Source organism: Trachemys scripta, chromosome 7 (genome assembly GCF_013100865.1).
Source record: "Trachemys scripta elegans isolate TJP31775 chromosome 7, CAS_Tse_1.0, whole genome shotgun sequence".
NCBI lineage: Eukaryota > Metazoa > Chordata > Testudines > Emydidae > Trachemys > Trachemys scripta.
The window spans coordinates 126,665,299-126,679,207 of NC_048304.1; the positions used below are offsets into that span (position 1 = coordinate 126,665,299).

Here is a 13,909-nt window from a genome sequence, read left to right on the forward strand (position 1 = left end):
ATGTAATAACTACTTATGTTAAACTATCTGTTCAACCTTGTATTTAGCTGTGACACTCTGAGTACCTTTCCCAGACCTCAGAAAGAGCTCTGTGTAGCTCAAAAGCTTGTCTCTCTCACCAACACAAGTTGGTCCAATAAGGTGTATATTGCTTCATTCACTTCATTCATTGTCTCTCTAATATCCTGGGACTGACATGGCTACAGCAACCTATATACAACAGTGTTAGAGCAGTGATTCATCAGGTGGATCTGTCTATGGCTGTACTGACAATTGAGCCAGTTACTGTATCTCAGAACACGTCAGGTGTGTTACTACGACCAGTCAGGCTGACTGCTTCTCTGAGAGTCAGCCAAGAACTGGAAAGGGTCAGGAGCTCTCTGCTGCTGCATCCTACAAAACCCCTTTGGCATTCATGGAGAAGAACTTCTCTCCACTCTCCTTTTCCAGGAGGTTGTTGTGTCCCATCTGAGCTGAAAATGGATTGGGGCCAGAAGAGGGAGGTGGATCACAGATCAGAATCAGGGAAAACTTCTTATTATCAGTTCAGTGCTGGCCTTCTGGATCCGCAGGCACAGAGAGATTTCCAACCAGATCCATCAGTAGGGTTTTGGCCTGGGTGGCATCTATCTCCTTGGTAAGGTGACCTCACTGGCTATTTCTGGCCCCTTATCAGGAAGGGCTGAGTTCAGACCTTCAGCAAGACAGTATCAGGAGGACATTCAGTTGTTATATCCAAAGGATAGGGTCCAACCAATGCAGCTTACTCAGAACAAGTCACCTATGGAAATAGGTGAATTATTCAGTGAGGAGGAACTGGAGCTGGGAGAGTCTGATTCAGAATTAAGGGATGTGCCTTCTCTGGATGAAAATGTGGGGACATCTCAGTATCATCACCATCTGAAGATGCTATAGCCTTTCATGAGTTAATATTGCGAATGTCAAAGATGTTAGATATTCCTTCTGTTTTTGTGGTGGAATCATTGCATCCTATCTTCAATGTCTTTGGGGCAGCGGCTAGCCAATGAATCACACTTCTCTTGTTAGAGGGACTATTCAGTCTGGAATATTTCAGCCCATTCAGCCTCTATGTAAGAAGGAAGATAAATTATGTAATTCCCGCAAAGAAATACTGTGCTTCATGCTCATCTGCCTCTTAATTTGTTGATGGTCGAAGTGGTACTTCACAGTGGTACTTCACAGAAAAGGTGCCCAAGTTCACTTTACTCCATCAGATGAGGAAAGGAAGAGGCTGGATATATTAGGAAGAAAAATATTTTCTTCAGCTGCATTAAACATGCTCATGTCCAGCTACAAAGCTGTCGTGGCTGGGTACCAATACCATTTCTGGAGCAAAATGTCCTCTTTTCTTAACTTTGTGTTCCTCTGGAAGTGCATTATCAAATGCTGTTTTGACCGAAGGACTGAATGTTGTCAAGCAACAGTTGAAAGCAGCTTTTGACTCCTCAGATACTTCAGCAAGGTCAGTAGCTTTGGCTGCCTCACTAAGAAGAGACACGCTGTTAAGACCAATGGGATTCCCTCATGAGACACAAATGAGGATTGAGGACCATCCATTTGAAGGAGAAGGTCTGTTTATTATTCAGACTGATGAGGTATTAGAGAAGATGAAAAATGTAAGATCTTTTGCTAGATCTTTACGTTTCTTTAATACAGGGAAGAGGCCATATTCAATTCCCATTACACAGGTATCTAAAGTAATATGCCTTCTTCATCTCCTTCACTTCATTACAATTATCAGAGAAAGGCATACCCTTTCTAACCTCAATATTATTCCCCACACCACCAACTACAACAGAGAAAGAAATTTAAGCCTCACAATAACAAAGGGATTGTTTCATCTTTGTTCTCTGCAGTTCATCTAAGACATCAGATTTGACATGAGAACACAGAGCTTCAAGCCAGTCCACCGGGGCATTGTTTATCCATAGTTTGGAGTCCAGCAGTCCAGTTTTTATTACCAATGGGAGTTAATAACATCAGACAGATGGATTTTAGAAGTTATTTCATGCATGTACATAATTCAATTCAAAACCTTTTCTCACAACAATCCACCTGCTTCATATCTGGGCAGAGATCAAAGTAATCTCAATTTGTTCAAAAATGAAGGTTAAATCTCTGCTCCAGTTAGGTGCAATACAGGTAATTCCATGAGATCATAGAGGGAAGGGGTTTTACTCATGTTATTTTCTAATCCTCCAAAAAGATGGAGGGCCTTCATCCTATTTTGGATTTAAGCAGATTAAACACTTATATAAAGAAATTATGTTTCTACATGCTGCCTCTAACTTAGGTAATATTCTTTCACTCCAGGGTTGGTTTGCAGCTGTGGATTTAAAAGACGCGTACTTGCACGTTTCATTCTATAAGACCATGTCAGTGGTTTGTTGTTGAAGAGGACCATTTTCACTACAAGGTCCTCCCTTCCAGGTTGTCCACAGCACTTCGGGTGCTTACAGAATGTCTGTCTGGTGAAGGAGCATATCTAATGCTCAGTACCTGATGCTCAATACCTAATTACTCCTGCACTTAGGACAGAAGAATCCCATGCACTGCTACAGACTAGGGACCGAGTGGCTAGGCAGCAGTTCTGCAGAAAAGAATCTAGGGCTTACAGTGGATGAGAAGCTGGATATGAGTCAACAATGTGCCCTTGTTGCCAAGAAGGCTAACGGCATTTTGGGCTGTATAAGTAGGGACATTGCTAGCAGATCGAGGAACGTGATCGTTCCCCTCTATTCGACATTGGTGAGGCCTCATCTGGAACACTGTGTCCAGTTTTGGGCCCCACACTACAAGAAGGATGTGGAAAAATTGGAAAGAGTCCAGCGGAGGACAACAAAACTGATTAGGAGGCTGGAGCACATGACTTACGAGGAGAGGCTGAGGGAACTGGGATTGTTTAGTCTGCAGAAGAGAGGAATGAGGGGGGATTTGATAGCTGCTTTCAACTACCTGAAAGGGGGTTCCAAAGAGGATGGATCTAGACTGTTCTCAGTGGTAGCAGATGACAGAACAAGGAGTAATGGTCTCAAGTTGCAGTGGGGGAGGTTTAGGTTGGATATTAGGAAAAACTTTTTCACTAGGAGGGTGGTGAAGCACTGGAATGGGTTACCTAGGGAGATGGTGGGATCTACTTCCTTGGAGGTTTTTAAGGTCAGGCTTGACAAAGCCCTGGCTGGGATGATTTAGTTGGGGATTGGTCCTGCTTTGAGCAGGGGGTTGGACTAGATGATCTCCTGAGGTCCCTTCCAACCCTGATATTCTATGATCCTAAGAAGGCAGGGGATGTATGTATATCCATACCTAGACGACTGGTTAATAAAAGTGTCATCCAAGGAAGGGATCTTACTACATGTATATCAGATATGTTCACCGTTTGTCAATCTGGGATTACAGATAAATTGGGAAAAGTCATGTCTAAACCCTACTCAAGGGACTCTTTATAGGAGCAATCTTGCATTTATCTGTGGAGAGAGCTTTTCTCCCAGAGGTGAGATATATCAAAATAAACATATCTCCTCTTCCAGTTACCAAGACAACCATTCAGTTGCTGGGTCTATTGGCATTAACCACAGCAGTGACTCCTTATGCTCATCTTCAGATGAGAGACCTTCAGCACTGGTTAGCAAAGAACTATGAACCAGTGTAGATTATGTGCATTGAAAAATATTAATTCCACAACAAGTGCTAATGGGATGGACAGACAATCAAAATGCAATGAAGTGTACACTTTTCTGTCCCCCATAACATCAGTCATAGTGATCACCGATGCTCCTACCTCAGGATGGGGAACCCATTTGAACAATGAATCGTTGGAAAGAGATCATTGGTCACTAAAGGAAAGGAATGTACATAACAATATTTTAGAACTGAGAGCAATCAGATTAGCTCTCTGGCCTTTTCTACTTCAAATCAAAAACAAAGCAGTTGAGGTAGTAACCTACGCTAGGACAGCATTATATTATCTAAACAAGCAAGCGGGGGACTCATTCTGTGGAATTATGCAGGGAGGCCAAGAGTCTTATTAAGTACTCTATAGAACATTATATGAATCCAGTAGCAATTCACATGGCAGGAGAACAGAACACTCTTGTAAATCATCTGAGTAGATCATCAGGTCAGATCCACGAATGGAAGGAAGAAGTAGTGAATCACCCCTTCTGTTTATGGGGGGAACCCAATAATAGACTTGTTTGCATCCCGCAGCAACAGGAAATATCAGAGCTATTGTTCTAGGGCAGGCAGAAACAAGGAATCGGTACTGAACACTTTTCTAATACAGGGGAGTCAGGGCCTAAGGAATTCTTTTCCCTCATTTCCCCTCATTCAGAGAATGATAAACAAGATAAGACAGGGCAAAGCCTGGGTGATTTGAATAGCACCAGCATGACCCAGACAGCAATGGTAGCCGGCTTTGGTACATGTGTCACTAGGATTAGTGGAACCTTTATCACTGATATTGGACTTGTTGATGCAATAAAAAAGGGAAGGTCTATCATCTGAACTTTCAGTCCCTTCTCTTGACTGCATGAGGAATAGACCTTTAGAGGTGCTAGAAGAAAGCCTTTTATTAGAAGTACACATTGTACTGTTAATTCTAGAAAGGAATTCACATGGATGTGCTGTAGTCTTAAATGGAATAGGTTTCTATTGTGGATTTCCATGTATAATGTGGATCCTTATATGGCATCAATTAATTATATATTAGCATTAATTGTATCTTAAGAAGACACCTCTTTCATTATCTTCAGTTAAGATTAATCTCTCGGCCATATCATGTATCCGTAGAGGGAAAATCAGTTTTTACTAATGATGAAATTTAGAGGTTTTTAAAAGGCCTTTGTATCCTCCAATTTTGTATCCTATAATTTGTATCCTCCAATAAGAATTCCTATGCCCTTCTAGGATCTGAATGTATTACTAGCATAAATAATGAGACTTCCCTTTGAACCTCTAGGACAGGGGTGGGCAAACTACAGCCTGGGGGCTGCATCCAGCCCTTCAGACGTTTTAATCCGGCCCTCGTGCTCCTGCCGGGGAGCGGGGTCCAAGGCTTGCCCTGCTCCAGAGCTTCAGCCAGGGGCTTGCCCTGCTTTGCGCATGCTGTGGCTCCGCGTGGCTCCCAGAAGCAGCGGCATGTCCCCCCTCTGGCTCCTATGCGTAGGGACAGCCAGAGGGCTCTGAACTCTGCCCCAAACGCCGCCCCCGTAGCTCCCATTGGCCGGGAACTATGGCCAATGGGAGCTGCAGGGGTGACGTCTGCGGACGGGGCAGTTCACCGAGCCGCTTGGCTGTGCCTCGGTGTAGGACCCAGAGGGGGGACATGCCGCTGCTTCCAGGAGCTGCTTGAGGTAAGCGCTGCCTGGAGCCTGTACTCCTTATCCCGCACTGATCCCCCTCCTGCCCGCCAAACCCCTTGGTCCCAGCTCAGAGCACCCTCCTGCACCCCCAACCCCTCATCCCCAGTCCCACCCCAGAGCCTGTACCCCCAGCTGGATCTCTACCCCCCGTCCCCCCTGCACCCATGTCTCAGCCCGGAGCCCCCTCCCACACCCCAATTCCCAATTTCATGAACATTCATGGCCCACCATACAATTTCCATACCCAGATGTGGCCCTTGGGCCAAAAAGTTTGCCCTCCCCTGCTCTAGGGAGCTGGTCTTTATTTCACCTATCTGTAAAAACTCTGTTTTAGCAATCCCTTCTGCCAGGTGCATAAGTCAATTGCATGCATTAATGCTGATCCACCATTCAGTGTGTTTCATAAGGATAATGTGGTTCTTTGCATTCATTCTAAGTTTTTACCAAAAATAGGCTCCAATTTTGACATAGAACAATCTATAGTTTTACCATTTTTTCCTCCAAGCCCCATACTCATGATGGGGAAGTTAAATTACACATATTAGTTATGAGGAGAGCATTATCTTTTTACTTAGGCCATGTCTACACTAGCACTTACGTTGGCAAAACGTTTATCACTCAGGGGTGTGAAAAAACACACTCCTGGACGACATAAGTTTTGCCACCATAAGTGCTTATTTGCACAGCTCCATGTCGGTAGGAGATGCTCTCTCGCTGACATAGCTACCCTCGCTCATTGAGCTGGTTTTATTATGTTGATGGGAGAGCTCTCTCTTGTCGGCATAATGCAGCTACACGAGTGCTCTTACAGCAGCACAACTGTATCGATACAGCTGTGGTGCTGTAAACTTGTAAGTGTAGACATGGTGTTAGACAGGGCTAAACAATTTAGACCGTGCTCAAGGCTGTTTAGAGCTTAGAGACCAAAAAACAAGGGTAAAGGCGTTTCTGTACACATTCTAGGCGGGTTAGGCTAGGTATTTATGTTCTTATGCTCAATTTATAAGATTAATAAGAACATAAGAACAGCCATACTGGGTCAGACCAATGGTCCATCTAGGCCCAGTATCCTGTCTTCTGACAGTGACCAATGTCAGATGCTTCAGAGGGAATGAACAGAACAGGGCAATTATTAAGTGATCCATCCCCTGTCGTCCTGTCCCAGCTTCTGGCAATCAGAGGCTCAGGGACATCCAGAGCATGCGATCGAAGAGATTATCCTTTCCTCAAAGCATCAAAACTCATTCAACTAGATCAAAGTCAACTTGCATGGCTTTCCCTAGACATATTCCTCTCGTAGAGACAGGTAGAGCAACAACTTGGAGTACTGTCCACATTTTTACTAAACATTACTCTTTAGACTTGGAATCTAGATCGGAGGCGAAGTTTGGTAGGGTATTCCTTGTTTAACTAGAACTTTGGGTCCTACCATCCCAGGTCAAAGTACTGTTTATTAATATATGCCATGAGTGGGAATATGCAGAAGACACTCAAAGGAAGAAACGAGGGTTACTTATGTGTGACCAAGGTTCTTTGAGATGGACTCTGCATAGTCATACTACATGCCTCCCTTTCCCCACTGCCTCAGAGCCCTACTTACCAAAAGGCTTGGGGTCACGGGGGAAGGCACTGAGGCGGGTGACTGCCACACTCCTTTTTAAGCCTTGCCCTGGAATGTCCAGAGTTTGGGAGGGGAAGGAGGCAAGGGAGGCATGTGGCCGCTCCAACTGCTACTGCTAGTAGAATTTTACAGTTTAGGTCGCACCACTCGGAGCATTCCAATGAGTTGAATATGTAGCATCCATCTCAAAGAAACTGGGTTACAAGTAAATAAGTTCATTTCTGGAGAACCACCTAACTCCCTATGGAGACAGCGTAACATGGATCATAAGTGTGATTATAGAATTCCTCAGGCTCTAGTACACTTTGTTGCAGAAAAATCTTAGGCAGTGTGAGTCTGATGCTTCAGTAACTGTCTCTGGGGCATGGGTACCCAAGTGTCAGGGCAGGCTGCAGTTTGGCTTGCCAGCTCCTAGGTTGCAGAGGTGCTGGTTAAGTATGGAAGAGGATTCTGAGACAGACCGAGATAGGGGTTTTGTTTTTAATGAGACTTTTAATAGGGTGATTTAAAAAAAAAAACACCTTTAGTCACACTCAGCCCTGCCATAAGTAGGCTTGACTCCCTTGTCTGAAAAAGAGTTTTCCTGTTTATCCCATGGCTGAATTGTTTGGGGTGGGAGGGATAGCTCAGTGGTTTGAGCATTGGCCTGCTAAACCCAGGGTTGTGAGTTCAATCATTGAGGGGGCCACTTAGGGATCTGGAGCAAAATCAGTACTTGGTCCTGCTAGTGAAGGCACGGGGCTGGACTCAATGACCTTTCAAGGTCCCTTCCAGTTCTAGGAGATAGGATATCTCCATTTATAAAATATATATCTATTTATCTTAAAAAAAAATTTAATCAGTTGTGCTGAATGAAGGTCTGATCTACCTGGTGCTGATGGTGTCACTTCCCTTTGTAACATTTTCTTTCCTTCTCTCTTGCTTTTCTCTTCTGCTTGCCTCTCAGCAGAGCAGGACCCCTTCGTATACCTTGCCAAGAAGTGGAAACCCTGGCTATATCATTGGGGCACCACTCTTGTCTCTAAACAGTGGTGCCAGGCAGCAAGTATCCTTTCTGATATCAGGTTTTACCTGTCACCATCACCTTCTAGTATGGCTGTACCCTTTAGATTTTGGATTAACTGGGGAAGTGTTACGTGAGTGTCACATTGCAGCTTTTGTCTAACCTTTCCCTTGGGGATAATGGGAAAGGTTCTTTGACAGGGATCTCCAGACGTTCCTCTACACATGAAACACCTTCCCTAAGCTCATCCATTAGGTCATCACCCTCTCCCTGTTCAGCTCCCTCCTGAAGACCCACTTCTACAAGAAATTAACCGGATGATTATAGCAACATTGTGAATGTCTAAGGAATATCTATGTAGTTAACACAGTGCTTGTTTGGTTTTTTGAGTATCTGCCAAGAGATAGCCATGTTCCACTTTGGGTGCTTTCCTGTACCCTCTGTCCATTTCTCTGTGTATTTCTTCAGAGAAAGGACCATGTTTGGGAAGCATTGGAAAGCACTGCTGGAAACAAATAACTGATAATAATATTGAAGGTGTCTTGACCATGACTGGATTGGAATCATGTGTAAGAGTTAAGGGGGATTTTAGGGATTCTCTAACTTTGTTGAGGGTGTCACTGGCATGTTTGGGTGGGTATTTCTTTGGTCACAGTGGTTAACTTGGTTAGGGGTGGGTTAGGTACATGTGCTACAATAACTGGCACTGTTGGTAGGAGATTGCTACTAATTAAAGGATGATCTTGTTGAGGACTGGTTTAGTAACCCATGCTGTTTAACTTCTCTTCTATTTGACTTCTTGACACATAGCCCCTTCCCTCAGGTAACTATCTTACAGAGCCAGGGTGATGGAATATGCTCTCAGACTCTCAGGTACAAGGTACAGTTTGGAATGAATGTGAGGACAAGCTGCCAGCTCAGGTAACTATTTCCACCATTCCTTCATCCCCAATCCTCAGACAAGTTTGCAAGGCTTGGGTAGCACCCTCTCCTGTCATTGCCACACAGGGTTTGCAGGGCTCAGGTTGTGCTGTAGAGCTCATGTAGTATCTTCGTCGTAATTCCCCACATGGGACTCGGATCATCTCTCCCACACATGCTTGAAGGGTTTGAGCATCACTAGAGACAAGGAACCTCTACAAGAGGGGGCCCGTCAGAGCATCTTGAACACTATTAATTGTGGAGGTCTGTCGGAGAGGTTCTGAGCCTCCAGTTCTAAGCATGTATTTCACAGCACAATACAGGAATGCAGGGCTTGGATTCGAGGAGTAGTAGTATAATTAGTCTTGAAAGGATTAGATTTTTATTATTCAGTATCACTAAAGATCCATTTTGCACCATATACACACAAACTGATGAAAAATATTTCCATTGATAATAATGGACATTTACAGATAGGCAAAGTAAAACAAGTGCTACTTAAGAGTTTGACTTGAAGCTATTTACTTTGTATGTTTTGACATGTGATGTTGACAATGTGTGTTTTAATGGTTATAAAGCTTGAATTTTTTGAATCTCAAGATCTGCTTGTGATGGGTTCGGTCACAGAGATCCCCTTGGGACTGTCACCCGATGTACTGAAATTACCTTTGAGCCCATTTTCCCTGACACCTTGGGACTCCAGAACCCCGCCTTGTTGAGTCAGACACACTAGCCTGCTGCAACACAGACCCAGGGTCTAGGCCGTGTCCCCAAAGCTGCAGACTTTAACTAAAAACAACTCAGCATGTTACCTGTCTCCAGCACCCAGACACTCAGCTCCCAATGGGATTCAAATCCCAAATAAATCCGTTTTACTCTGTATAAAGCTTATACAGGGTAAATTCATAAATTGTCTGCCCTCTATAACACTGATAGAGAGATATGCACAGCTGTTTGCTCCCCCCCGGTATTAATCACTTACTCTGGGTTTACTAATAAACAAAAGTGATTTCATTAAGTATAAAAAGTAGGATTTAAGTGGTTTCAAGTAATAACAGCCAGAACAAAATAAGTCACAAAAGCAAAATAAAACAAACTCGCAAGTCTAAGCCTAATACATTAAGAAACTGATTACAGGTAATATCTCGCCCTCAAAGATGTTCCAATAAGCTTCTTTCACAGACAAGACCCCTTCCTAGTCTGGGCCCAATCCTTTCCCCAGTACAGTCTTTGTTAGACCCAGCAGACATCTCAGGTGGTAAGCAGGGGTTTTCTCATGACTGGCAGCCCCCGTTGTCTTGCTACACCCCCTTTTATAGCTTTTGCACAAGGCGGGAATATTTTGTTTATGCTTGTCCCCACCACTGCCTCATCAATGGAAAAGTACTAGGATTAAGGTAGATTCCAGTATTATGTGACATGATCACATGTCACTGTAAGACCCCTTGTCTCCATTCTTCCTGGGTTGGCCCACATGTACACAAGAAGGTTTGCAGGTAAATAAACCATTTTCAAACAATTGTCCTAGTCAAGGAGAGCCATCAAGATTCTAAACCACCATTAATCGCCCACATTTTGCATAATTACAATAGGACTTCAGAGTTATACTTCATATTTCTAGCTTCAGATACAAGAATGATACATGCATAAAAACAGGAGAAATATATTCAGTAGGTTGTAACCTTTGTTATGCTACCTTACAAGAGACCTCTTGCATAAAGTATATTCCAGTTACATCATATTCACACTCATAAGCATATTTCCATAAAACATATGGAGTGCAAAGTCACACTGCTGTCATTGTCTGACCACAACCCCATAATTTTCCACAACTGTGCAAATTTAAATGGAGAAAATTGAGAAAAATCCTTAAAAATAAAAATTGATTTCTGTAAAGTGGGGTGTGTGTGTGTGTGTGTGTGTGTGTGTGTAAAATAACATAGGAATGGTCAGACCAATGGTCCATATACCCGAAGTATCCTGTTTTCTGACAGTGCTCAATGCCAGATGCTTCAGAGGGAATGAACAGAACAAGGCAATCATCAAGTGATCCGTCCTGTCTCCAATCCCAACATCTGGCAGTCAGAGGTTTAGGGACACCCAGAGCATAGGGTTGCATCCCTGCCCATCTTGGATAATAGCCATTGATGGACCTATCCTCCATGAACATATTTAATTATTTTTTGAACTCAGTTATACTTCTCGCCTTCAGCACATCCACTGACATGTTCCACAGATTGACTTTGCGTTGTGTGAAGAAGTACTTCCTTATGTTTTGTTTTAAACCTGCTGCCTATTTATGTCATTGAGAAATTTTGGTTCTTGTGTTAGGTGAGGGTGTAAATCACACTTCCATGTTCCCATTCTCCACATCATTCATGATTTTATATCTCCCCCTTAGTCATCTCGTTTCCAAGCTTTTTAATCTGTCTTTGTGTGGAAGCTGCTCCATACCCCTTATCATTTTTGTTGCCCCTCTCTGTACCTTTTTCATTTCTAATGTATCTTTTTATGAGATGGGGTGACCAAAACTGCAGTATTCAAAGTGTGGTCCTACCATGGATTTATATAGTGACAGTATGATCTTTTCTCTCTTATTATCTATCCCATTCCTAATGGTTCCTAGCATCTTGTTCACTTTTTTTGACTGCCGCTGCACACTGAGCAGATGTTTTCAGAGAACTATCCATGATGACTTTAAGATCTCTCTCTCTTTTTTTTGGAGTGGTAACAGCTAATTTAGACCCCCTCATTTTGTACGTATAGTTGGGATTATTTTCCCCACTGTTCATTACTTTGCATTTATCAACACTAAATTTCATCTGCCATTTTGTTGCCCAGTCACCCAGTTTTGTGAGATCCCTTTGTAACTCTTCAAAATCTGCTTTGGGCTGCATTATCTTGAGTAATTTTGTATTATTGGCAAACTTGTCACCTCACTGTTTACGCCTTTTTCCAGATAATTTATGAATACGTTGAACAGCACTGGTCCAAGTACAGATCCCTGGGGGACATCACTATTTACCTCTCCCCATTCTGAAAACTGACCATTTAGTCTGACCCTTTGTTTCCTGTCTTTTAACCAGTTACTGATCCATGAGAGGACCTTCCTTCTTATCCCATGCCGGCTTACTTTGCTTAAGAGCCTTTGCTGAGGGACTTTGTCAAAGGCTTTCTGAAAGTCTAAGTGGACTGTTTCCACTGGCTTACCCTTGTCCACATGTTTGTTGACCCCCTCAAATAATTCTAATAGATTGGTGAGGCATGATTTCCCTTTACAAAAGCTATGTTGACTCTTTCCCAACAAAACCTGTTCATCTATGTGTCTGATCAGTCAGTTCTTTACTATAGTTTCAATCAATTTGCCTGGTTCTGAATTTTGGCTTACTGGCCTGTAATTGCCAGGACCAAATCTGGAGCCTTTTTAAAAAATTGGTGTCATGTTAGCTATCCTCCAGTCATCTGGTACAACAGTTGATTTAAATGATAGGTTACATACCACACTTTGTAGTTTTGCAATTTCATCTTTGAATTCCTTCAGAACTCTTTCATAGATTCGTATAGATTCATAGATTCTAGGACTGGAAGGGACCTCGAGAGGTCATCGAGTCCAGTCCCCTGCCCGCATGGCAGAACCAAATACTGTCGAGACCATCCCTGATAGACATTTATCTAACCTACTCTTAAATATCTCCAGAGACGGAGATTCCACAACATCCCTAGGCAATTTATTCCAGTGTTTAACCACCCTGACAGTTAGGAACTTTTTCCTAATGTCCAACCTAGACCTCCCTTGCTGCAGTTTAAGCCCATTGCTTCTTGTTCTATCCTTAGAGGCTAAGGTGAACAAGTTTTCTCCCTCCTCCTTATGACACCCTTTTAGATACCTGAAAACTGCTATCATGTCCCCTCTGTCTTCTCTTTTCCAAACTAAACAAACCTAATTCTTTCAGCCTTCCTTCACAGGTCATGTTCTCAAGACCTTTAATCATTCTTGTTGCTCTTCTCTGGACCCTCTCCAATTTCTCCACATCTTTCTTGAAATGCGGTGCCCAGAACTGGACACAATACTCCAGTTGAGGCCTAACCAGCGCAGAGTAGAGTGGAAGAATGACTTCTCGTGTCTTGCTCATAACACACCTTTTAATACATCCCAGAATCAGGTTTGCTTTTTTTGTAACAGCATCACACTGTTGACTCATATTTAGCTTGTGGTCCACTGTAACCCCTAGATCTCTTTCTGCCGTACTCCTTCCTAGACAGTCTCTTCCCATTCTGTATGTGTGAAACTGATTTGTTCCTTCCTAAGTGGAGCACTTTGCATTTGTCTTTGTTAAACTTCATCCTGTTTACCTCAGACCATTTCTCCAATTTGTCCAGATCATTTTGAATTATGACCCTGTCCTCCAAAGCAGTTGCAATCCCTCCCAGTTTGGTATCATCTGCAAACTTAATAAGCGTACTTTCTATGCCAATATCTAAGTCGTTAATGAAGATATTGAACAGCCGGTTCCAAAACAGACCCCTGCGGAACCCCACTCGTTATGCCTTTCCAGCAGGATTGGGAACCATTAATAACAACTCTGAGTACGGTTATCCAGCCAGTTATGCACCCACCTTATAGTAGCCCCATCTAAATTGTATTTGCCTAGTTTATCGATAAGAATATCATGCGAGACTGTATCAAATGCCTTACTAAAGTCTAGGTATACCACATCCACAGCTTTTCCCTTATCCACAAGGCTCATTATCCTATCAAAGAAAGCTATCAGATTGGTTTGACACGATTTGTTCTTTACAAATCCATGCTGGCTATTCCCTATCACCTTACCACCTTCCAAGTGTTTGCAGATGATTTCCTTAATTACTTGCTCCATTATCTTCCCTGGCACAGAAGTTAAACTAACTGGTCTGTAGTTTCCTGGGTTGTTTTTATTTCCCTTTTTATAGATTGGCATTATATTTGCCCTTTTCCAGTCT

General features: G+C 43.0%; 1 protein-coding gene across 1 annotated transcript in view; it reads left to right on the top strand.

Annotated features, from left to right (window-relative positions):
* Positions 1-13,909, top strand: part of TCTN3 (tectonic family member 3) — a gene marked incomplete in the record, with an annotated part of 69,847 nt that overhangs the window by 38,402 nt on the left and 17,536 nt on the right. The window contains 2 exon segments of the mRNA XM_034776488.1: positions 7,955-8,050; positions 8,832-8,929. Of these exon segments, the coding sequence (XP_034632379.1) occupies positions 7,955-8,050; positions 8,832-8,929 (194 nt within the window).